Source organism: Saimiri boliviensis, chromosome 14 (genome assembly GCF_048565385.1).
Source record: "Saimiri boliviensis isolate mSaiBol1 chromosome 14, mSaiBol1.pri, whole genome shotgun sequence".
NCBI lineage: Eukaryota > Metazoa > Chordata > Mammalia > Primates > Cebidae > Saimiri > Saimiri boliviensis.
In genome coordinates, this window is record NC_133462.1 from 51306222 (window position 1) to 51328937 (window position 22716).

General features: G+C 56.5%; 1 protein-coding gene across 2 annotated transcripts; it reads left to right on the plus strand.

The window, feature by feature from the left end:
• Positions 1-9302: 9302 nt before the first annotated feature.
• Positions 9303-22111, plus strand: TNNT2 (troponin T2, cardiac type). 2 transcript variants are annotated; one of them, XM_074385056.1, is made up of 12 exons: positions 9303-9402; positions 13227-13292; positions 13636-13671; positions 14558-14591; positions 15734-15794; positions 16098-16214; positions 16986-17063; positions 17637-17747; positions 18994-19103; positions 19661-19751; positions 21466-21506; positions 21872-22111. In XM_074385056.1, exons 4-12 carry the CDS (start codon positions 14566-14568, stop codon positions 21915-21917), a joined length of 681 nt encoding a protein of 226 aa, XP_074241157.1. In that variant the 5' UTR covers positions 9303-9402; positions 13227-13292; positions 13636-13671; positions 14558-14565; the 3' UTR covers positions 21918-22111. The 2 variants fall into 2 exon arrangements, with proteins under 2 accessions (XP_074241157.1, XP_074241158.1); XM_074385057.1 differs by lacking the exon at positions 9303-9402 and adding an exon at positions 9465-11599.
• Positions 22112-22716: the final 605 nt, after the last annotated feature.

The window sequence follows — 22716 nt, forward strand, 5'->3', positions numbered from 1 at the left end:
TGAACCATCAGAGAATCTAGAACCAACCGAGCTAGGAACATCAGCCTGGTGCCGTGTTAACCCCTTAAGGCTGCAGTTTAAAAATTCTCAAAAGTTTTCATCATTAGAGCTCTCCGTCTTGATTGACTGCTTTCATTTTACTCAGAAGCAGCGGGGATGCGGCCAGGCGCAGAGCCCCCTGCCCACTCCTCCCTTTTGCGTGCCTGGGGAAGCTTCTCAGAGCACGACCCTTAGCACGGCTCCTGAGGGTATCACTAGTCCAGTTCCCCAGGTGTGTGGGAGGTAAGCCCTACCCCCGCTCTGTGACAATGGGTGAGGGCTCCTCCAATCTGTGTCCCAGGGGATAGGCCCTCAAAGCCCCATCTGCAGAGGTCCCAGTGCCCCATTGGGACCTAGGAGCCCTGCCCCGAGCACCCCCACCCACTGCTGGGGCTGGAGCTTTGTGAGTGTTCCAACTTCACAGCCGAGAGTTGAAGGACAAGGCTGGGGCGGAGCTGAGGAGCGGGTGAGTCCTGCCTAGAGCCTTGGGACGTCTAAACAGCCCCGGCTCTGCCCAGACCGCAGCTGCGACCCTGAGCCATTTCCTTCTCCCAGCCTCAAGCAGTGACCTCAGAGGACTTTCACATGCTCATGCCCTGAACTTTTTTTCTGAGACAGAATCTCACTCTGTTGCCCAGGTTGGAGTGCAGTGGCATGGTCTCAGCTCACTGCAACCTCCGCCTACCGGGTTCAAGGGATTCTTCTGCCTCAGCCTCCTGAGTAGCTGGGACTACAGGTGCGTGCCACCACGCCCTGCTAACTTTTGTATTTTTACTAGAGATAGGGTTTCACCATGTTGGCTAGGATGGTATTGAACTCCTGACCTTGTGATCTGCCTACCTTGGCCTCCCAAGGTGCTGGGATTACAGACCTGAGCCACTGCGCCCGGCCGCCCCAAACTTTGTAAAGTCCCCCTGACAGGTGAACTTTCCCAGGAAGCAAAACTGTCCCCACACAGAGTCAGGAGAGGCTCCTGGAAGCCTTTCCCGGCAGCGGGGCCTAACCCTGGAGTAAGAGCCTGCGAGGACACTGAGGGGCCTGTTCCTGCAGCTGCAGCCTCAGCAGGGCCCTTCATACCTGCACCCCTCCCTTGGGTGCCCAGTGAGCGCGGGCTGCTAGGGGAAACATCCCAGGGCACCACAGCACTGCGCCCTCCCCTGTGAATCTGACAAGTGAGGGCGTCGCCCTCATTCCTGTTGGGGACACAGCCAGTTAACAAGGAGACCAGGGTGTGCCCAAGATGACCTCAGCTGGGGGTAGATGAGTGTTAGCAACTGGGTGTCTGGGCAGGCGGGAGGCCTCTGGAGACAGAACAGGGTTCCCACTCGCCACTCCTGGCCCCACCCTCCTGCTCGCTGGCCATAGGGGCCCTGTGATCCCACAAGTGGCCCGTCCTGTTGTGGAGCCTCAAATTTACATGCATCATTTCAGTGTAAGCTTCTTCCCATTCCACTCTGACTCTGTTTTCTCTTTACATCCGTTTGCAAGGACAGGGATATCAAACAAATGGGCTGGGAGTAGCCCTGCTATGCCCGGGAGTGGTTGCTGCACGGGGCTGGATTTCCTCATCTGAGCGGCTGTCTCAGCGCTCTGAACAGAGCTCCTGTCGTAGAGCAATTAGAAGCCGTACACGTGTGGGCCATGACACCAAGGATCTACTGGGCTTTTCCCATGGGGCTCTGTAGTGATCTAGGTGCACAGAGCCCTCTTGTAGGCATTCATGCAAACAAGCTGTGGCCTGTCAGAAGGGTTATTTGGCTTATGAGGAGTAACCCACCCTCAAGTTAAAAAAGGGTTTGGGAAAAGTGTTGATAAATTCTATGTTATTCCAGGCCAGAAGCCAAGGCAAGTCTGGCCCTGCTCATGGGCTAGGATGAGGCAGAGGGCTGAGGGGGCTCCCCTCACTTTCCTCTGGATAGCCTGGCTCCTATCTCACCATCCCTCGGGAATCTGTCCCTTCCATCTGCCTCTCTCTCTACAAAGTCTCCCTGCTTCCCTGTGGTCCTCCTCAGTCTCACGATGCTGGGCAGCAGGTGGTTGGCTTCAGCTTGCCCTGCCACGGGTCTGCTGGCAGCGTGGAGGCCCATGTGGCAGGGGATAAGCCCGGAGCTGGGCATTCAAGGCCAATGGACTCAGAGGCTACAGGGAACCGTAGAGGGGATGGCGTCAGCTGAGAGATGGGACAAGGGTCTGATAGCAGCATGGGTGTGGAGCAAATGGCAGTGCCTGTGCCGAGGACCTTTTCAAGGACATTAGTGGTGGAGGCAGCATAGTAGCTCCTGAGGTAGAGGGATTGAGAGAAGGGTTTGAGGACTGGGAAGGCGGGACACACGGTTGCGTGATGGGAGAAGATGGCAGAGAATGGCGGAATTGCTTTCTTTGTCCATGGAGAAACAGAGGAGTGTGGATCAGGAATGGGCAAGATGTGGAAGTGCCAGGGGGGTCATGGGGGCGGGGAGGGCCTGGTCCAGAGCCGGGCAGGACCTAGGCTGTGAAGCTTTAGAGAGATGGAGGGAGAGTCAGCTCAGCTGCCCACTGGCTTGCTTTCCTCCTCTCTCTTTTTCATCATCTACCGACCCCCGCAGTGGGCCAGCCCTGGACATAACACATGCGTGGTCAGACGCAGGCAAGCGAGCATACCCCTGGCCCTGACCTAGGCGGCTGCAGTCTAGTAGGGTTGGCAGATCATGGTCCTGCACTGGTTGATTTAAAGCCGTTGGGGGATGACCTTCGGCAGTCCTCACAATCACGCTCACACAATGAGCCGGCTGTTCAAAGTTCTTGACTGGAAGTTCTACCTTGTGTCTGACCTCCCGTAGCAGTTTAAGCTCATTCCCTGTGAGGAGGGTGTGCCACGTGGCTTTGGGGGTCATGGAGAAGACCCGCAATGCAGATGTCCTCACTGAGGCTGGCAGAGCCGGCAACCTGCCCAAGGCTGCTCAGCCCGTTAGGAGCCAGTAGCCCAGAAGACATCTTTCCCCCCGACATCCGTTCAAGTGGAGCAGCACATAGCTCTTGCCCTCTGCCTCCCGAGACCCTGGTGCTGAGACGTACGGAGCATCTTGGAGGTTACCTTCTGTCCCCTAGCCTTGCTCCCGGCCGGCCCTCCCTGGTGTGGGTTGCCGGCTTCTGCTTTATCAGGATTCTCAGGAGGGACAGCTGGTTTATGTTGCATGCCTGCTCCCTGCATATCTGTTCTGGTTTTAAATAGCTTATCTGAGCAGCTGGAGGACCACATGGGCTTATATGGCGTGGGGTACATGTTCCTGTGGCCTTGTCCCTGGCACCTGCCAAAATAGCAGCCAACACCCCCCACCCCCACCGCCATCCCCCTGCCCCGCCCGTCCCCCATCACACATTCCTCCCTCCGCAGGGCTGGCTCACCAGGCCCCAGCCCACATGCCTGCTTAAAGCCCTCTCCATCCCCTGCCTCACCCAGTCCCTGCTGAGGCTGAGCAGACGCCTCCAGGATCTGTCGGCAGCTGCTATCTGAGGTAAGGCTTGGGCACAGCTCTGGGGAAGGGGCGAGCAGAGAATGGATGGGGTGATGTGAGGGTCTTGTGCCCTGGCATCCTTATCCAGAGTCCGCCTTCGTCCACAGACATCCATGGCCCCTCCTGGTAGAGGCCACACTTCAGAGGAGGGGTTGCCTGGACTGGGCTCAAGATTAGTGCAGTGGAGCGGAGAGAGAGAGAGACTCCCATGGTAGCCACTGGAGACCAGGGTTAGAGGGCCTGCGCTGAAGATGTAGGGTTGTGGACTCCTGGATGAGTCACTTTCCCTCCCCAGACCTCAGTTTTCTCATCTGTAGAGTGGGCTAAGTATTTGCTAGGCTCCCGCTTGCTCTAAATACAATGGGGCTCTAACCAAAAGGTTAGATTGCTTGCCCCCAGATTGCTTGTTCCAGGCCGAGGGGCATCTATACCTTTCCAGGCAGGTCCTTCTGAGCCCCAGAGAGCAGAGTGAGACTGCAGTCCCCTGGTCATATTCTCAAGGCCAGGAACTCAGAAACTGTCCCACCAGGAAAGGCAGGTGCGCAGGGCCCGCTGCAGCGCCTCTCCAGGCCGATGGGGGAATTCCACTGGATGCGCCTGACTCAGGGCCACTTCCTCCCAGACAGGACCCAGAGCTGAGCTGCCCTTGGGGGGCAGATGGGCAAAGGCCCCACTGGAAGAATCTTTCCTTGGGCATGAGCCCAGCTGGTTGGCATTAAGGGGTTTAACTTGGGTCCCCAAGTGTAACCCTTGTCCCATCCCACCCCAACACCCCCTCTTGGGACAGGCCTTGCTCTATGCCCGGGAGTGGTAGAGACAGACTCCCTTGGTTTCTAGTTACTTCCGGGCAGGCTGGGGACTATTTGGGGAGGGGGTTGCCTGGCATGTAAGGAATTTCAGAGCACATTCCTGGCCTGTTGTAGCCGGGAAGCAACCTGCCCTCCCAAATTCCTCCTCTGACCCATGTCTTACAGGGCGAGTACTCCTGCTCTCTGCAAGAGTGCAATCTGAGAGGATCGGGTTGCCTGCTGCCCCCCACTTCTGCCCCCCCCCCGCTTCCACTCCCCCTGCCCTCTCCCCATCCTCTTATCTTCACTCTCCTGGCGGCCTCACAGCTGTTGGCTTAGGAAAATCCCAGCTGAATGCTGGGGACAAGGATTGAGGGGTGGGGCCCATGTTCCTCAGAAACTCAGAGACTCTTTCTACAAGGCCAGAACGGAAGGCTCGTCTGTTTTATAGTTGGTTAACTGAAGTCAGAGAGGCTAAGTGACTGAAGTAAGTCCACACAGCAAAATCTAAGTTTTCAACCCAGGTGGTTTTGACCCGAAGGTCAGCATGCTTCATGCCTTCTATTGTCTTTGCTTTACTCCCCGAGAAAGGTGACTCTGATCTCCTGGCTGTCAACGTGTTAGGCTGGAAAGCTGCCTGTGGAAGTGGGCGGGGCTTGGGTTCGAGGACACAGGTGTTTCAGGACATTCTGTTCTCTAGCCCTGCCGGGTTCGTGACCCTCTCCCATTCTGCAGCCCCGAGTCTCAGCCACCTCTTTCCCCTGCATCAGGCCGTGCCTTTGAGCCACTGGCTTGGTGGTGTCCTCTGGGCTGGCTGCAAGCCCTCTTCCATCCTCCATGTCTGCGTGCTATTTTTGGGAGCTGAGTGGTGCTCCCAGGAACAGGGAGAGGAGTCAGGCTGCTCTGTCCTCCCCTGAGCCCCAGCACCATGCCCAGTGGCTCTGAACTGGTAGAAGGGCAGGGGAGGAGAGGAGAGAAAGCTAGAAGCTATGTGGTTCCTCTGAGAATTTTCTCCCTCCCACTGAGTGACAGGCTCCTCCTGGGGCTCAGGTAGCAGTACCTCAAGTTCTCGAGTCACTCGTTCTGGCTGCTCCCCTGGGGCTTCTGGCAACACTTGTCACCCACACTCATCCTGGGGTTAGAACGGCTATTCTTTGGCCACGCTCATCCTAAGACTCATTTGGAGACTCTCTGGGGTTTGAGTCTTTTTTCAGCAGAATGAGGCTCGGTTTTCCCATGATAACACCTCGCACATTCGATTTCTCTTCTTTTCCCCACCCACCCCACGCTGGACATTGGGGCAAAACAGTGGCTCAGAGCTGCTGTCCAGAGCTCCTTGTAAACAGGGCTCCTCCCTCACTGTCCTCATCCTGCTCCAGCAGAGGGAGCAGGGAAGGACCCACTATGATGCTGCCCTGCCTGTCCCTAACCCAGCAGGACTGGACATAATGGGAGCAGGGTCTGAAGACAGTCAGTCCAGGGCTGCAGTGGGTGCTGAGTCTGGAGAAGTCTCCACCCAGAGGGGCATCTGGGGAGTGGTAGCTCCCTTGGAACCACTCAGCCTCAAAGGGGCTGCCTTATGGCAGACATCACTCCACCTAACCAGAGCCCTGGCTCTTGCTGGATGTCCACAGATGAGTGCCTGGGGTTGTTCTCAGCCACTATGGGGAGATGTGCAGGGAGAGGTGGTGAGGGAGTGAGCAGGACTCTCTGTGTGCCTCTGTCCTCATCCTGCAGTTTGGGTCTGAAATTGGTGCTGCAGCGTTGGCAGATGTGAGTGGGGCAGGGGGCGGGCAGCAGACGAGGAGCATTGGAGGGTGGTCCTGAGCATCGCCTCACTCTCACATCGCCCTGTCCATTCTCTCCCTTGAAAGCCGACATCAGGGAGGTTATGGGGCTGGCTTATTGCACTACGGCAGGGTTGCTGTTCATGTTTCAAACAATGTGACTGTGTCCCTGGAGCAGTGCACTGTCATGGCCCAGGAGGGCTGGGTCACAGAACTTATTAGCTGAAGGCCTACACTGCACACAGCTGTGTTCCTCACACCTGCCCCAGAAGAACAGCAACTTCACAGCAAAGGAAGCTGAGATGTAGGGAGGTTAAACGACCTTGCCAAGGTCGCAGGCCAACGCATGCTACAGCCAGCGTTCAAAGCGAGATTAGTCTCACACTAAAGTGCTTGCTCTCTGCCCCCTCCCTGTGATTACACGCACACGGCAACACCTGACATTGCCTAATGCCTTCCCCTTTTGTTAATGTCAACTGGAGCCTCACAAAGACCCTGAGTAGCCAGCATGTGGACACTTTATCTCCATGAGACAGAGAAAGGACTGAGGTCTGGAGATGTTAAAAAGATTTGCCTAAACACCCTCGGCGAGCTAATGGAAGAGGATCTGAATCCAGATTATCTGTTCCCGGTGCAGTGAGAAGATGATCTCGGGATGAGTTCCGCAGGGAACATTTTCTTTAATCGGAATTTTCATTGAGATACTTAAAGACTAATACGCAGTTGTCTTACACAGCGAGCGCTTACACACTTTACCCAGTGTCTCTCAAGGGCAACATTTGCAAAACTAGTACAATATCAGAACGGAGACTGGACATCAATACAACCAATCTATGATCTTATTCGGATTTGCCCACGATTGCACTGTGAGTGTGTGTGTGTGTGTGTGTGTGTGTGTGTGTGTGAAACTCTGTACTTTAACCTGTGTGGGTTCATGTATCCATCACCACAGTGGACATGCTGAAAAGATCCCAAACCACAAGGATCCTTCCTGTGTGCTTTCTTTTTTTTTTTTTTTGAGACAGGGTCTCACTCTATTGACCAGGCTGGAGTGCAGTGGACCGGGGCTCGCTGCAGTCTCAACCTTCTGGGCTCAAGCGATTCTCCCACCTCCACCTCCTGAGTTGCTGGAACTATACTCATGCACCACCACGCCCAGCTAATTTTTGTTCTTGTGGTAGAGCCGGGATTTTGCCACATTGCCCAGGCTGTTTCAAACTCCTGGGCTCAAGGGATCCTCTTGCCCCAGTCTCTCCAAGTGCTGAGATGGCAGGCATGGGCCACCACACCCGGTCCATGTGTGTTTTCATGGCCACATTCGCGCCCCTCCCAGCTGCCTCAGAACCCTCGGCAACCATGCGTCTGTGTTGCCATTCCAAGAATGTTATACTAATGGAATTCTACAGTATATGACCCTCTGAGTTGGCTTTTTCTCCTCAATCAGTGGAATTCCCTGGAGATGCATGCCAGTGGTTGTATGTATACACAGTTTATTCCTTGTTATCACTGAGTAGTATTCCATGGTACAGATGCCACGGCTGGTTTGACCGCTCTCCTGGGGAAGCTTTGTGCAGTGCTAAACAGATCCTGTGGAGTGGGGGTGGGCAGAGTGGACGGAAAGCCTGAGAAACTGCAGGCATCGCCTTGAGTGTCCCAAACGAGAAATAGCATCCCAGGCAGTATTGCCTGTTCAGGGGCAAGGAATGACGTGAACATCAGCAGGTGGCCTTGCTGCCACGTGGGTGTCACTATCTCCCCGTGGCAGGGAGGAAACAGGCTTTTTTGCTGCAGGTCACAAAGCTAATCAGAGGTGGAAATAGATTCACCCCGCGCCTCTCTGATCTCTGTACAACGGGGGACAGAGCTCTTCTGAGGAAGGCAGGCTTCCCTTTGCACCCGCACTGACTGTGTTCTCTTTCTGGAGGGAGAGCAGAGACCATGTCTGACACGGAAGAGGTGGTGGACGAGTACGAGGAGGAGTGAGTATCTGGAGCATCCTGGCTGAGTGGGGTCCCCCTCCCGCCGCCCTCACACCTGGTCCAGGAGCCGCCCAGCTGCCCTGGGATTCTGGGAGGAAGTAGCTGTGTGTGTTTTGGGCACTGTGGGAGAGATACAGCCATTTCCTTTCCACCTGAGTAGCCAGGATATGGAGACCTTATCTCCACGATAAAAGTTGTAGAACCCAGGCAGAGCACAGGCTGGGGGACTTTGGGAAGCACAGAGGTTCAGCTCCGGGGTCATCGGGATTCTTGGCCTGTCCTGACTAGGGGACAGGCCATGAACACAGAAGCTGAGACGTTGGGTCTCCTGAAACTGACTGAGAAAGGTTCAATGACTCTTTGGGGGTTACAGAGCTGATTGTGCCCCTAAAACCCAGCTCAGAACCTGGTGTTATCACTTTGTCTTGGGTCCCTGCTCTCCCCTGGCAGTGACCTGCCCACAGCCCTGGCCCAGAAGGAAACCAGGGTGTGGGACACAGCCATCCAATAACAACGGAGAATGGCGGTCACCAGGGAGGAGTCAGAGGTCTAGGCACGGCTCCCAACCTCACAGAACTTATTCTCCCATTGAGATGTTAAGACATAAACTGGGGGAAGAAATTAGCCAGTGGGGCCCAGTGTGGAGGGCGGGCTGTTGGAAATGCAGGGGTTCTGAGGAGAGAGCTCAGGGGCTGAATAGCCACGGGGCTGTGGAGAAGGCAGGTCCTACCTGTGTAGAATTTGGAGAGACAAGAGATTTGGGCGAGGGCAGGACTTCCTAGAAAGGGGTACAGCCTGGGCAAAGATGGAAAGAGTAAGTAAGCAGAACGCTGGCTGGGGTGGAGACTTGCTGAGCATGGTAGGAGGCAGCCCTGCATGGGAAGGGCAGGCTGGGCTAGTGGGTGTCATTGCAGGGTGGGCAGGGCAGCATGGACCCCGCTAGGCAACAAGGGAAAAAAAGTGGGGATTATCTTTGGGGAAAGGCCAGCGTGTGCAAGCCTGTGTGTGCATGTGTGTGTGCATGCGTGTGTGCATGTGTGCAAGCCTTGCGCGCATGTGTGTGTATGCATGCATGTGTGCATATGTGTGCAGGCCTGTGTGCGCGCGCGCGTGTGTGCGTGTGCATGTGTGTGTGTGTGCGTGTGTGTGTGTGTGAGCTACTGACAGTGTTTCCTGTTGCTCTTAGGGAGCAGGAAGGTAAGCGTAAACGTGTGTACTCATTTGGATCACAGACAGCATGGTTCGAAACTGATCCACCTCTTCTCTCTTCTCTTGCTACCTGGACTTCTCTTCTGAGCAGAAGCAGCTGTTGAAGGTATGTACCTTAGGCAGGTGGAGAGCCAGAAAGCGGCAGGCTCAGTGGAAATCCTGGGAGCCCTGGGAAAGCAGCTCATCCGTCCCTGCTCCTCACTCTCAGCTGAGCAAGATCCTCCAACAGCAGGGCCCCCTGAGATGGGAATCAGTCCTACCTGGGTTGCTCGGGTCTTGAGGCAAACGATTGCAACCTGGCTCTGCTTTTGCCATTTGCTTCAAACACAATGACCGCTTTTCCTAATTAGTTTTGCTTCTTTTTCCTTTTATCATGGGAAAATGTAAATGCATATAAAGCTAGCAATAACAATAATAACAGTGCTCCCCCTACCCAGTGTACCCATTACCAGCTTTAATAATCATCAACCTAGGGTCAATCTTCTTTCCTCCATACTCCATTTTCCCCAGTTACTTTGGAGCAGACATTCAAAATCGTTCCCAGACACCACGTCATTTCATGCTTCAAGGTTTCGCTTCAGTGTATCTCTAAGAGATACGCACCACTTAAAACCATAACCACAATGCCATGATCACGCCCACAAATGTTCCATTTAGTAATTTCTCAAATGTGATTGTGAGTATGAAATTGCTCAGTGATCTGAGGCCCCTTATCTCGGCGTGAAGCTTTGTCATTATTCTGACCTTGCAGAGGCCCATCTTGCTGCTCCTATTCTGATCAGTTAACCCATTGCCCTCCTCAGCCCTAGGTCCCACACCTCCCTGAAAGAACACCCTCACCCTCCCTTCTTCCTGAGAGCTTGGCACATGGAAATGATCCAGAGGCTTCGCCCCAGTCCTCCCTCTACCCCCCAGGCAGGTGGACCCTGCCTTTTAGTGCTCAGGTCCCTTCAGCATGTGGCATGTGGACATTAGGAGAAGGATCTCTGCTGAAGGTCTGGGGAGGGAGCCCAGTGGCTCCTCCCTTGCTCCCCATGGTTCAGAGGGAAAACGGGGACCCACCTGCGCATTTAGGGCTGTTCTAGGGGTGTCCGGCCAAAGAGGACACAGAAGAGAAATTCACAAGAGAAACTGGAAAAGGCCACAGGAGTCTTTTTTAGTTTTCAAGGAATACCAGCTATTTCAGAAGCTGTCGGAAATATTTTTTTGAATCAAAAATCTAGCTGGCTCCAAATTCCGCTGCATTCCCTGAACAGACTCTTCGTATGAGAGCCCTCCCTTTGTTCTGGAGGATTTTCCACTTCCTTATAACAGGTTTGGGGTGGTGGAGTTTGAGACGTAGGTCTCTGGGTTAGGGACCCACCTGCCTGCCACACGCAGTAGAATCTGGCTGTGACTTTACAGTCATTCTCCACCGCGCTGGGGTCTGAGCCGTGTAGCGCCTGCCTTGCTTGCCACGGACAGACGAGACCCACCTCCCACACAGCTGAGGAGCTGGCTGCAAATGATCAGGGGAGAGCAATGTCCAGATGGACATCCACTAAGCCTGCAGGATAGACAGTGCCGCGTGTCTTTCTTCCAGATGAGGAATTATTCCACTTGCTGGAACTGTATTTTGGGCAGATATTTGTGCACAGAACAACTATTGCAGATGCGGTCTCTTCCCTTAGGGTGATAATGCCGGGCCCTTCTTAGATGGGGCAGCCTCCTCCCAGCAGGCCGGGCAAATCTCTCCTGGATCCAGGCTCTCTCCAGTGAGGCTTTCTAAAGTGTAGAAACTGGATATGGTTTGCAGAATATCCAAGAGCTTCATTCAGAGCAGGAACATGGGCAGGTTCATTGAAGGCAGGACATTTGATGGGAGCGAATTGCCCCCCACTCTCTGCTCTTTGGGGGCCTCTGTCTTAGTAAAAGGGAAGCCGAGGCTCTGTCGTCTAGATGCAGTGCAGTTACCACAGAGCGCATGCCCCTCCTGTGCCGGGCACCTGCTGGGCACTCTATGCACGCTAGGTCATTCAGTCCTCACAACGGCTGAGAAGTGAGTAGAATGATTCCCATTTTACTGATGAGGCGCTTGAGGCACAAGGAAGTAACTAAGAGAGTGGTCCCTGTTGCTGGAAAGCCGTGGCTTGGGAATTGGAACGCTGGCCTAACTCCAAAGCCCACACTCGTAAAACCCCTGCGCTTGGGGGCTGCTCCCGCCCCGGGCTCTCTGCTCCCACACTAACCTGTCTCGCTTTTCCCCTCCGCTGCGGCCACTCCCTGAACCTCAGAAGAGGAGGACTGGAGAGAGGACGAAGACGGTAGTACAGCCTTTCCTTCTGTGCTGCTTTCTGCGCCTGCCGTCCTGAGTGCAGCCTGCTTGTCCAGGGACCCTGCTGTGGGGGCGGGGGGTGTGTGTGAGTGAGGGGCAGGGATGGAGTGGGGCAGTCATTTCCTCCCCAGCCTCCGACAGAGCAGGGTCACAGTTCTGAGCCGGTCATCATGTCTGACCTTCAGGGTCACTGGCTCCTCTCCCTGGTTTCTGATCCTTCCCCTGGGCTGGGTGGTGGGGGGACCCAGGCTGGCTGGTTTCCCAAGCTGCCCCACATGTGGTCATAGAGAGGGCCCAGCATCTGGAAGCCAGCAGCGCCACCCTGCCCCCACACATGTCCCAGTGTTCTGTGCTGGGCCCTCCCTAGGAGCTGGACAGTGCCCAGACAGGGTGGCCAGGGTGTTGGTTGGGGTGTCTGGGGACAGTCCTCTGGAGAGCAGCCAAGGGGGCTGGAAATAGCCAGAGCAGGAAGGACATGACGTCAGCCTTCAGATGTGCCCTGTTGATGGAGGGCACAGGACCAGGGCAAGGGAGTGAGACTAGGGCTTAATTTTAGAAAGTGCGTTCTGACAGCGATATCTCAAGATGCAGTAGGCGGGCCAGGGAGGCGGTGGGCTCCCCATCCTGCAATGTGGCATGGCCACTGGGTGAGGTGGCATGTGTTGTACATGTAATGACATGTCAGATGAGGTGGCAGAGGTGTGAGCAAGATGGCCTAAAGGTGGACCCCACAATGGCCCTGTTCTTCCTCGCCAGCCCTCGGCTCTCACACCTTCTAAAAGGATCATTTTGGGGTAAGCCTCCTGCAGGGATCAAGGAAAAGGCATCTCCAGGCTTCAGAGAGGACTCAGAACGGGAAGGGAGGATAGAGAGCTTGAAGGCCGATCCTTCTCCCACAATGGTGTCTTCCTCCTGCCTGAGGCTTTTTCTTTTCCCTCTGCCAAGAGGCCCCCACTTCCCAGTGCGTCAACCATTCAAACATTGGTCGCCTAATCAACAAACATTGATCGGGCATCACAGATCACTTCCTGCAGGCAGAGCCCAGGCCAGAGCCCAGGCCAGGCGGCGTCCTGCCTGCCTTGTCTGTCTGTCTAGTCCAGGTCCCTGATTGGGATGCAGGCCACATCCTGTCAATCAAGTGGGTGAAAATAGAAAAATCCTGCCCACATTTTGGATAGTGTGAAGATCCCGATTTGGGGCGTGCCATCCAGCCACACAGTCCTACTCTTTTCGTTTCTTTGAGATGTGGATGGAGGGTGTCCAGAGTCACTAGGTTCAGGAGAGGAGCTTCCGGAGAACTTAGCTTAAGCAGGGCATGTCCTGTGGTGCCAGACACAGGGTGGAACCTCTGGGCTGGCAACTTGGGGAATGGGGTGGAGTGCCATCATCAGGGAGGTCACCGGGACAAGTGGGCTAAGCTGGGTCGGGGGAGGCAGCCGACAGTCAAAAGCGAGAATGGCAACCTCTCTGGCATTCACGTTAGTTGCCCCCCAGTTCATCCGGACCTAGATGTCTTAACCCCATCCGCACTCCTCACTGCCCGTTCTCTGCTCCGGGTTCTGCCTGATGGCAGGAGTGGGGCCTGCTTGTTCACTGTCTCTGCTTTACTTCTCCAGAGCAGGAGGAGGGTGCTGAGGGTGGGGCTGAAGCAGACGCCGAGACCGAGGAGACCCAGGCAGAGGGTGAGTCTCTGGATGAGGGTGCAGGAGCCTCAGGGGTGGCGAGAGCCCCCAGGGCCATTCCTAGGCAGTAAGAAACCCCCCAGAAGAGGCTCTCCCATGTGCACCTGCTCCTCCTATTGGCCGAGATTCAATGGTTGATTGTCCAATCAACAAACGTTGATCCAGCACCTCTCTTGAGTCAGAGTCTTGGGCCCAGGGGAACATGTGTGCGAGAGACAGCTCTGCGACCCCCAAAACCAACAGGGTGCATCTTGGCTAGGACTTATTTGTGGGGGAGGTGCTTGGCGGGGGACGACTTGAGCTCAGAACAAGGACCTTGACTGATTTCTCATGTTTCATTTAGAAGCTGGAGAAGAAGAGGAAGTGAAGGAGGCTGAAGGTAAGGATAACGGGAGAGAGGCAGAGCGTGGCTGAGGACCCCTCACAGCAGCTTTGGAGGAGAGTGCCCACAGTGCTCCTTTCAGGGAAGTGGGTGGGCACTGAGAGGGTTTGGGAGAGGAGAGGACAGAACTTGGTGGCACTTGCAAAGTTTTCGATGTTGAGCTTTAAACTTTGCCCCTTCTCATCCCAGAGAAGCTGCAATGGTGGCACCCAGTGGGAAAGGGGGCCACTGTCCTGCCCTCTGGTCTGGATAGAGCAATGGGACCCAGAAGTCATACCCACACATGAAGCTCCCAGAGCTTACGCGAAATCATTTGTAGGATGTGGTATCTGTAGAATGAGATCCCAAGGCACAGATGGTCATGGTGGCTCATTGCTGCGGTCATCATCATGCGGCAGCCTTCACCAGGATTCTAGGTGGTCCCAGAGCCTTCTCCAGAGGGGAGGGGGGGACAACCAGTTGGGGCTTGAAATCACGTCAGCTTCTTCCCTATGGCCACCAGGAAGTTCAGGGGGTAACAAAGGAGGCAAAGACCTGGGAGGGGATTCTAGGGCCAGGACCCCTTGGGGACCTTTCCAAAGGACTCCTCCTCACCGTGAAACCCAACAGTAGCAAAACTGCTTTGCCCTGAACTGGTGAGTGTGGGAAGTCTTTATGTGAAGTTCCGCCCTGCAGAACTCCATGGAGAGGGAGGGTGGCATTTGCAACCTCTGCTGGCTTCATTCTCCTGGACGCCCCTGGGATCAGGGCTCCCCAGTGCTGGAGGGGACTCACTGTGCAGATGGAGACATGGAAACCAACAGGGGTGTAGCTCATCGAGGGTAGAGTTGGGACCACATCTGGGGCCGCCTGACCCATGGCTTCGTGCTTCTGTCTCCTCCAGATGGCCCGATGGAGGAGTCCAAACCCAAGCCCAGGTGAGTGGGATGCACCTGGGTAGAACTCAGAGCAGAGGCTCAGGGAGACAGGATGATGATGGAACAGGGGTGCAGTGTGGTGCAGTGGACACAGCAGGGGGATTGGTGGGTACAGACCACCACGTACAGTTGTACAAGTTGTGTACTGCACAAGGGTCTCTTCCTAAGGGAAGGAGTGAGGGCTGAATTCCACCCAACACTCAGCACCAATTGTGCACCCTGGCGGGGCGGGGCTATGTTCTTCTAGAGGAAGGGCCCTGAACACTCTCCTCTCACAGCATGGCCAGAACACCCTCCTCCATGGCTGAGGTGGGACCTGGGGATAAAGGGAAGCAAACTGTGGGGATCCAAACCATGGAACCGTGCCAGCCTAGGCATGGCGGCTTCAGAGAGCTGAGAGAGGGCAGGGCAGGGCGGCTTGAAGCCCACCTGGAGGTGGTGTGTGCTGGGGGGCTGGGGAATAGGGAGCATTTCTCTTCTGATGATGCCAACCCTGCCAGCAGGTGGCACCTCTGCCCACTCACAGGCTCTTCCCATTTCAGTGGGGGCTTCTGAAACCAGCCCAAGACATTCCAGATCCGTTCATTTGCCCGGTGCCTTTCCCTTTCCTGCCCTCTCGCGCATTGCAGTATCTCATCGCAGCTCCACACACCTGAGGACGGGGAGAGGGGGACACCAAGAATCAGAGAGCCCCCGGGCCTCGGCATGTGCTGGGGCCAGGACCAAACTACAAGAGTGTCAGCTTCATGGCGGGTTTCTGCGTGGTCCGTCACGGGATGTGGAGTCTGATGAGCATGCCATCTTGTCACAGCTTCTTTGATTCCAAGTTGCGTGGCTTTGAGAAAGTCACTCTGCCTCCCCAAGCCCCAGTTCTCCTAAGTGAGGTTAATGGTGCCTGCTTCATGGGCATATCGTGAGCATGAAATGAAATTGCACATGTGAAAGAGTGTTGTGCATTCCCGGGTGCTGAGCAAGGCTGAGGACGCCATTGTTGACGTCAGTGTTAACATCACTGCTGTGGCTGGTCGGGGCAGTGCCTGAAGATTTTCTAGGAGGGAGCAGGGTCCTGCCCGTCCTGGGCATCTTCAGTCCCTAGGTCCAGAATGGGGCTGATGCTCACTGACGATTCCTCTCTCCAACAGATCATTCATGCCCAACTTGGTGCCTCCCAAGATCCCCGATGGAGAGAGAGTGGACTTTGATGTGAGCGGTGGCTGTGGGTTGAGCAGGCCTGGGTTGGGGATAGTCCCACGGGCCCCCGATGACAGGGATTTCGTGGCCTTGGGCTGGGGTAGTGCGCAACGGGGTGCAGCAGTAGCCAGGCTGAGTGAGGCTGAGTGCCCGTCCACGAGCATGGTCCTGGGTTCAGGCCACAGTTACCCCTTCCCTGGCCAGGTGCCAGGCCCTGCCTGAGGTCTTTTGCGTTGTGTTGGGGGGTGTCTACCCCGCCCACTCTCCCCTGGACTCTGGAGTGGCAGCCTCTGAGCCACAGCGGTCCACCCGCAGGACATCCACCGGAAGCGCATGGAGAAGGACCTGAATGAGCTGCAGGCGCTGATCGAGGCTCACTTTGAGAACAGGAAGAAGGAGGAGGAGGAGCTCGTTTCTCTCAAAGACAGGATTGTAGGTGTCCAGTCTGCCCACCCATCGTTCCCTGATGGCCCAATCTGTCCTCCATCCCCTTTGTGAGGCCCCACCTCCTCCGGACAGCCTTCCCTGTGCCTCAAACCCGGCTAGGTGTGAGATCTCCTTCAGGGGCCCTCCAGCACTCTGAACTGCTCCCGCAGCCCTGACTGGTTTCTTGGGTCCCTGCCTTTTCTCCCCACCAGACTGGATGCTTCTTGACCACAAGAGCTGAGTCTGATCTGTTTCAGGCCTCCCCCAGGCCTAACTCAGGCCCGGGCTGTGGACCGACTAATCACGTCTGCTGCCCCACCCCTGCCCTTGCCTCCCCTTCCCCCACCGATGAAGGGAACTTGAGTGCGACCTGCAGAATCCCACATCCTTCTCCTGCAGAGTGTGGAGGCTGCTTTGATGGCTCACTTGCCTTCCCACAGACGTGCTGCTCTGGCTGGAGCAATGACTTGGCCTTCTATCCAAGCATATAGCACAGAGCAGCTGCCAGGGCAGGGTGGGCTGGAGGCGGGGGCAGAGCTCAGGAAGAACCCACCTGATGTTTCCCGATTGTGGCGGGCGGTCTCGCCATGAGGAATGTTGGAGGTGGGTCACTGGAGCTGGTTGAAAGTAAAAGCCCTTGGGGGCCGGGCACCACTGCTTCAAGACTCTGGGAGGGACCCCCCCAGGAATTCCCTTGCCACCCCATGACGTTTCCTGTACCTGCCACGTCCCCTTCTCTCCATGTACACCTGGGCGGGCTTTGCCTCCTCTCCTTAGGAGAGACGTCGGGCCGAGCGGGCGGAGCAGCAGCGCATCCGGAGCGAGCGGGAGAAGGAGCGGCAGAACCGCCTGGCTGTGAGTGACCCCGGCCCAGGCCCGCGGAGCCCCCCCCCCCCCGTGCTCCCAGCTCCTGCTGGGCTCCCAGGCCCCTCTCTACTTATTCATCAACCTGAATTCAGTCAAGAGACGATATCAAACTAGGAAGTGCTGGGCAGTGTCTTGGCTCTGATAATACATCAGCAAACAAGAGAGGCATGCCTGGGTCCTTATGAACGTGTCATTTTATAAGACTCTCCAGTCACCATCCCTTCCCCAGTGCAGACTTCGTGGGAACTGAAGGCCCTGTAGCTCTCTTCCTGTGCAGCTGCTGCAGGCATTTCCAGAGCAACAGGTCTTCCTGGGGCACTCCCAGCTTGAGGGGATGGCGAGACCTCATATTAAGGCATCAGGACCTACCCATTGATGCCGTCATTTCTCACTCAGTGGACTCCTGTGGACCAGACCTGTGCTGGGAGCTACCCCCTCAGACAGCTCCTTACCCAGCAGGGAGATGGCTGAACTCACTCGTAAACACCACAAGCTTCAGTCCAGAGCTGGGGTTTCCCATCCTTTCCCTAATTTGCTTTCTTCCTCCTCCCTGTCAATCAGGAAGAAAGGGCTCGACGGGAGGAGGAGGAGAACAGGAGGAAGGCGGAGGACGAGGCCCGGAAGAAGAAGGCCCTGTCCAACATGATGCATTTCGGAGGTTACATCCAGAAGGTAGGTGGGTCGCCAGGAGGACCTGGTATAGCCCTGAAGAATGAGCTGTCCACCGCGGCAGGTAGACGTTAGATCAGATCCCAGGAAGAGATTCCCAGCTGCTGCAGGTGGGAGACTCATGTCTCCTTGTGCCTAGGCCCCGAGCTGGTTCTCAGCCTGACTGTGGCTTGCACTAGGAGGGGCCTGCTGGGGTAGGGGCTACAGGGAGAGCCTGGGGCCTCAGTGGTGCACCCCATGTCTGGCCCCAGCAGTGCTCAGGAGCCCCCAAGGAGGATGGGTGCAGCTGGAAAAGCCTTGTGCTAAGAGTTCTGGCTGGAGAGCCGACTCTGCCACATACAGTTGCGTGACCTTTTGCAACCTCTGAGCCTCGGTTTCCTCATCCGGCACTCATATTGCCTTGATGGTTTGAGAAGCTCAAATGAGCTACCATGGAAAGTATCTATGTGCCACACAGATGTGCGGTTGTTTGGTCCTGGAAACTCACTCTCAGTCCCTAATTTTGTGTGCCATTCCTCCCACATCCTCCATTCCTAAGGGAGCAGGGCTATGTGAAATTGATTTTATCTAGGTAGTGACGGAATCAAAACATTTCCTTAGATTTCCGGCTCAGTCCCCAGCTCAGAACTAGGCCACCCCTGCCTCTGCCCCCATGGTGACCACACCAGCCAAGACTTTGGCATCATCACCCTGCTATCAAAGCAGTCCCTGCTGTAACCCCCAGACCCACGTCCTAGAAAGCCTGGCTGCCTACAGCAAGTGTCTGAATCTTCTCTTCCGTGTCTCTCCTTCCCTTTGTCTTCTGCCTTCTCTCTGTGTCTCTGTTGCGGTCTTGGTCTTTTTCTCTGGGCCTCTCTCTCATGGTTTCCTGGTTTAGCAGGCCCAGGTGGGTACCAAAACCTCAAACCTTCTTCCTCCCTGTAGTTTTGGGGAACTCCCTGGGAGGGGAAGGCACCTTGCTGGAGGGGAAGAGTGTAGAGATTGGGCTGGCTGGGGAGCGGGGAGGCTGGTGAGAGCTGGAGGAGGTTAGTTCAGTAAAGGAGGAAGAGGCTGACGTGATCCTCCTTGCCCCTGCCTCAGTTTCCCCAGGGAATGCGTGTAGTTGGTAGTGTGGGGTATGGCAGAAAAAAGAGCGTAAGAACCTGGCCCTCCTGCAGGCTTGCTCTATTCCCAGAGGGTTCGGGGAGGGTTAGGGGACAGGGAGGGGGCAGTGTAGCCAGTTTTCTTAACTGCCTCCCACCACCTTCAGACAGAGCGGAAAAGTGGGAAGAGGCAGACCGAGCGGGAAAAGAAGAAGAAGATTCTTGCAGAGAGGAGGAAGGTGCTGGCCATCGACCACCTGAATGAAGATCAGCTGAGGTGGGGGCTGGCAGGAGTGGTCCTGGGGCACAGCCCGAATCTGGTGGCTGTGTTGGCGGGGAGGGGGAGTCGGGCTGAGGGCACTTCTTGCTATGAGCCACCAGAGGGCGTGACTGCTTCACATATTTTCTCACTGCAAGTTTGGAGGGACCAGGGCTGGGCACCAGCAGGTCGGGCCAGCTCCTTTCTGGGCTTTGCTGATGGGCAAAGAGAAGTGAGCAGGAGCCCCACCTCTCTGAGCTTCACCTTCCCCACCTGCACACGGGTGTCAGGACGGGGTTGAACTAGATGCTGTCCTGTGCCAGAAGGGCTTCTCCCGCTGCCCACGTGTTCCCAGAGCTTTGCCCTGGCAGCTCCTGGTGTCCGTTCCTGAGCACTGGTGGCTGCCGTCTGGTCCCCAGGCTGGGCCAGGCTCACAGGGTGGGCTGGGGTGCCCTCACAGGCCTGGAGGTGAGAAGGAGGGCTGGGCCCCTGGGGGCTGGGCCGGGAACAGGACAGAGGCCCACGAGGGCTGTCCTTTGCCGGCGCTCACCGCATTCCCACCCGTGCCCCTGCAGGGAGAAGGCCAAGGAGCTGTGGCAGAGCATCTATAACTTGGAGGCAGAGAAGTTCGATCTGCAGGAGAAGTTCAAGCAGCAGAAATACGAGGTGGGGCGCCATGCAGTCCCCCGCCTAGCCTCTCCGTCACACGCTCTTCCTGGTTCACTGGGCCCTGCAATACTGCTGCAGGTCACCGGGTCCCTGTCCCTAGTCCCCACCAACCCCCTTTAGCTGCTTCGTCTGCCCCTGCTGTCTGGCCTTCAGCAGGGTTCCGCGTCCGCCGCTTGCTGGAAGTGTCTGAGAGCTCGCTGGGGCTGAGCAGAGACACTTTCCTGGGGTTCCAACCCTGGGGGTCTCCAACATGTCGAGGCAGCAGCTCAGAGCACTGAGCTGGATACAAGAATCAGAATGCACCAAGCTAGGACCCCCAGTGGAGGGGGAGGGCTGCCACCAGGGAGGCGCTTCTCCCCACGCACACCCAAGGCCCTGGCAGGCACAGTCAGGCTGAGCCTCAAGCCCACAGCCTTTCAGGGTCCTGTGTGCATTAATGAGGGTCCTCGGTGAACAAATGCCAGGCAAGGAAATGGCTTCGAGGACACCGATGCTGCACACCTGAGCTCAGAGAGGCGCCAGCCCTTCCCTGCCACCACCGCCTCCTAACCCCCGCCCGCCCCAGGGCCTCTTTGCTAACTAAGGGAAGAATTCAGCTTCCCCCGGAGGGTCTCCTCTGCTGCTCCCGCCACGCCACTCCTCCCTGGGTAAGGAGCCCCTCCCTGGGCAGGCTCAGGCACCAGTGGCTAGAGGGTGTTCCTACCTCCCAATACGGAGAGAGGCTGTATTGCCTGGCCACGGTGGCATGGACTTCAGAGCCATACTGCCTGGGCCGAGTTCCTACCTGTGCCCCCCGCTGGCTGTGTGCCCTTGGGTGAGTTAGTCCACGGTTGCTTGCCTCCATTTCCACAGGTAGCACTACAGCCTACTTCAGAGGGTGATTGTGAGGGTGACAGAGATAATAATACTCATTATTATTATTATTATAGTGTTCTGACCACTGTTCCGAGAATTTCCCGTGTATTAATGATTATGTCCTCACAGCAGTCCTATGGGTTTATGTCTGGGAAAGCGCTCAGGACAGAGCCTGGCACCCACTAAATGCTCAGCAGGTGTTCAGCCACTGTTACGGTCTCTCTAGGCCTGTGCCTTCCATTCCTCCCTCCCTCCCTCCCTCCCTCCCTCCCTCCCTTCTTCTCTTCCTTCCTTTCTCCTTTACCCCTCTCCCTCCCCTTCCCCCCTTCTCCGTTCCTTTCACTCTTTCTCTTTCTTTCTCTCTCTCTCTCTTTCTCTCTTTCGGTTTCCCACTGAACTCTGGACTGGCCAACAGGACACATTTGCCAAAGTTTGGGGCGGTGCCCTGCAGGGGTGCTGCATGGGGATGCTACCCTTCACAGGGCACAGCTTCCGGGATGGTGCACAGTTGGGCAAGGGTGCCCCAGAGGGGTCTTGGGCGGGCTGCTAGGAGGGCTCGTGACACGAACTCCAGCTCTGCGCCCAGCTCTCAGAGGCCCTCCTTACGGGACCCTCGTCCTGAACCTACTGTGGCCCTGGGACCCCACAGCAGAAGGCCCATGAGGCATCTGGAAGCTTCTCCTTCAGGCCCCCCTTGACCCTTAGCTGCCCTAAATCCTCCTACCCTCCTGCTCGTTGGTGCTCCTCCTCCTCCGCCTGCACCGCCGCGCTCAGCGCCTCTCCCAGCCCCAGGCCACCTGGAACCGGAGCCCATCAGCTCCAGTGTTGCTCCTTGTCCTTCCCACTTTTCTTGCAGATCAATGTTCTTCGAAACAGGATCAACGATAACCAGAAAGTGTAAGTGTCTGAGGTCACCCGCGCCTAGCCCAGCCCCGCCTCTTCCTTCCCCACCTTCCAGCCGTCATCCCACTCCTCCTTGGAGGGCCGCAGGCTCCCAGGGCTTCCTCCTGCTTCAGCCCACAGGTTTCCTTCTCAGGCTCCTCTGGGCCTTGTGCTTCCCTTCCTGTGGCCTCTGCTTGCTGATGGGGTGGGATGTGGGGTGGAGAAGCCTCCCTCTGGCCTCAGGTTGCTACCTTATTCTGCCCCTGAAGGCAGCTCCCAGCTGCTCCTCTCACCTTTGGCACCCCCACCCTACCCCAGCCCCATGGTGACCTGCAACCCTGCCTGTGTCCCCATGTCACTCAGTCTTGCTTCTCCTGCAGCTCCAAGACCCGCGGGAAGGCCAAAGTCACCGGGCGCTGGAAGTAGAGCCCAGCCTCCTTCATCAAAGATCTCCTCCTAGCTCGCACCTGCCCTCCGCATGCACACCCCAGCTCCCGGGCTCTCCTGGGACCCCAGGCAGCTCCTGCTTGGAAATGGGGAGCTGTCTCAGCTGGGAGCCAGCACTCCTGCCTGCCCCTACACCCACTCCATGCCAGTAATAAAAAGCCACCACACACTGACTGGCCTTTCTGTCACTTCCCCTTCAGAGCGAGAGAAACTGAGGCATGACCTTGGTCTCACAGGCCCCGCCCAGTGTCTTCTGAGCCTGGAGGAGCTTTTCCCTGTCTGGTCTCCCAGCTTGCCTCCAGCTGGGGAGAGGGTGGGGGGCCCAGGGATGCAGCCCGGCAGGTGGGAACAGTGGAAAGGGCTTCTGATCATAGCTCCTGGGAGTGACCAAACCAGCACATGGAAAAGTGCTGTCAAGGGGGACAGAGCGTTCCCTGCATGAGTCACTCACTGGAGTACAATGCAGGCTCTTTGGATGGTTCCTATTCTCTTCTTCCTCCTAGCCAGGGCCCTAGGAACCAGGTGTCTGAGGGTTAGGGAGCCCTTGAGGAAGGAAGGAGGGCCGTTTGTAGGCGTGAATTGAGCAGCTATTCACGCCTGCGCTGCTGAAAGGCGTGAGTTAGTCTGGGTGCCTCAGTTTCCCCCCCCATGATCTGCACATCTTTAAGGGCTTGAGCCGTAGGGCCCTGAACTGAAGAAGACAGCTTGGCGGCATGGATTTCAGTCGGCAGAAAGACAAGGAAGTGAGAGGGTGCCATCCTCCTCTCCGGAGGAAAGC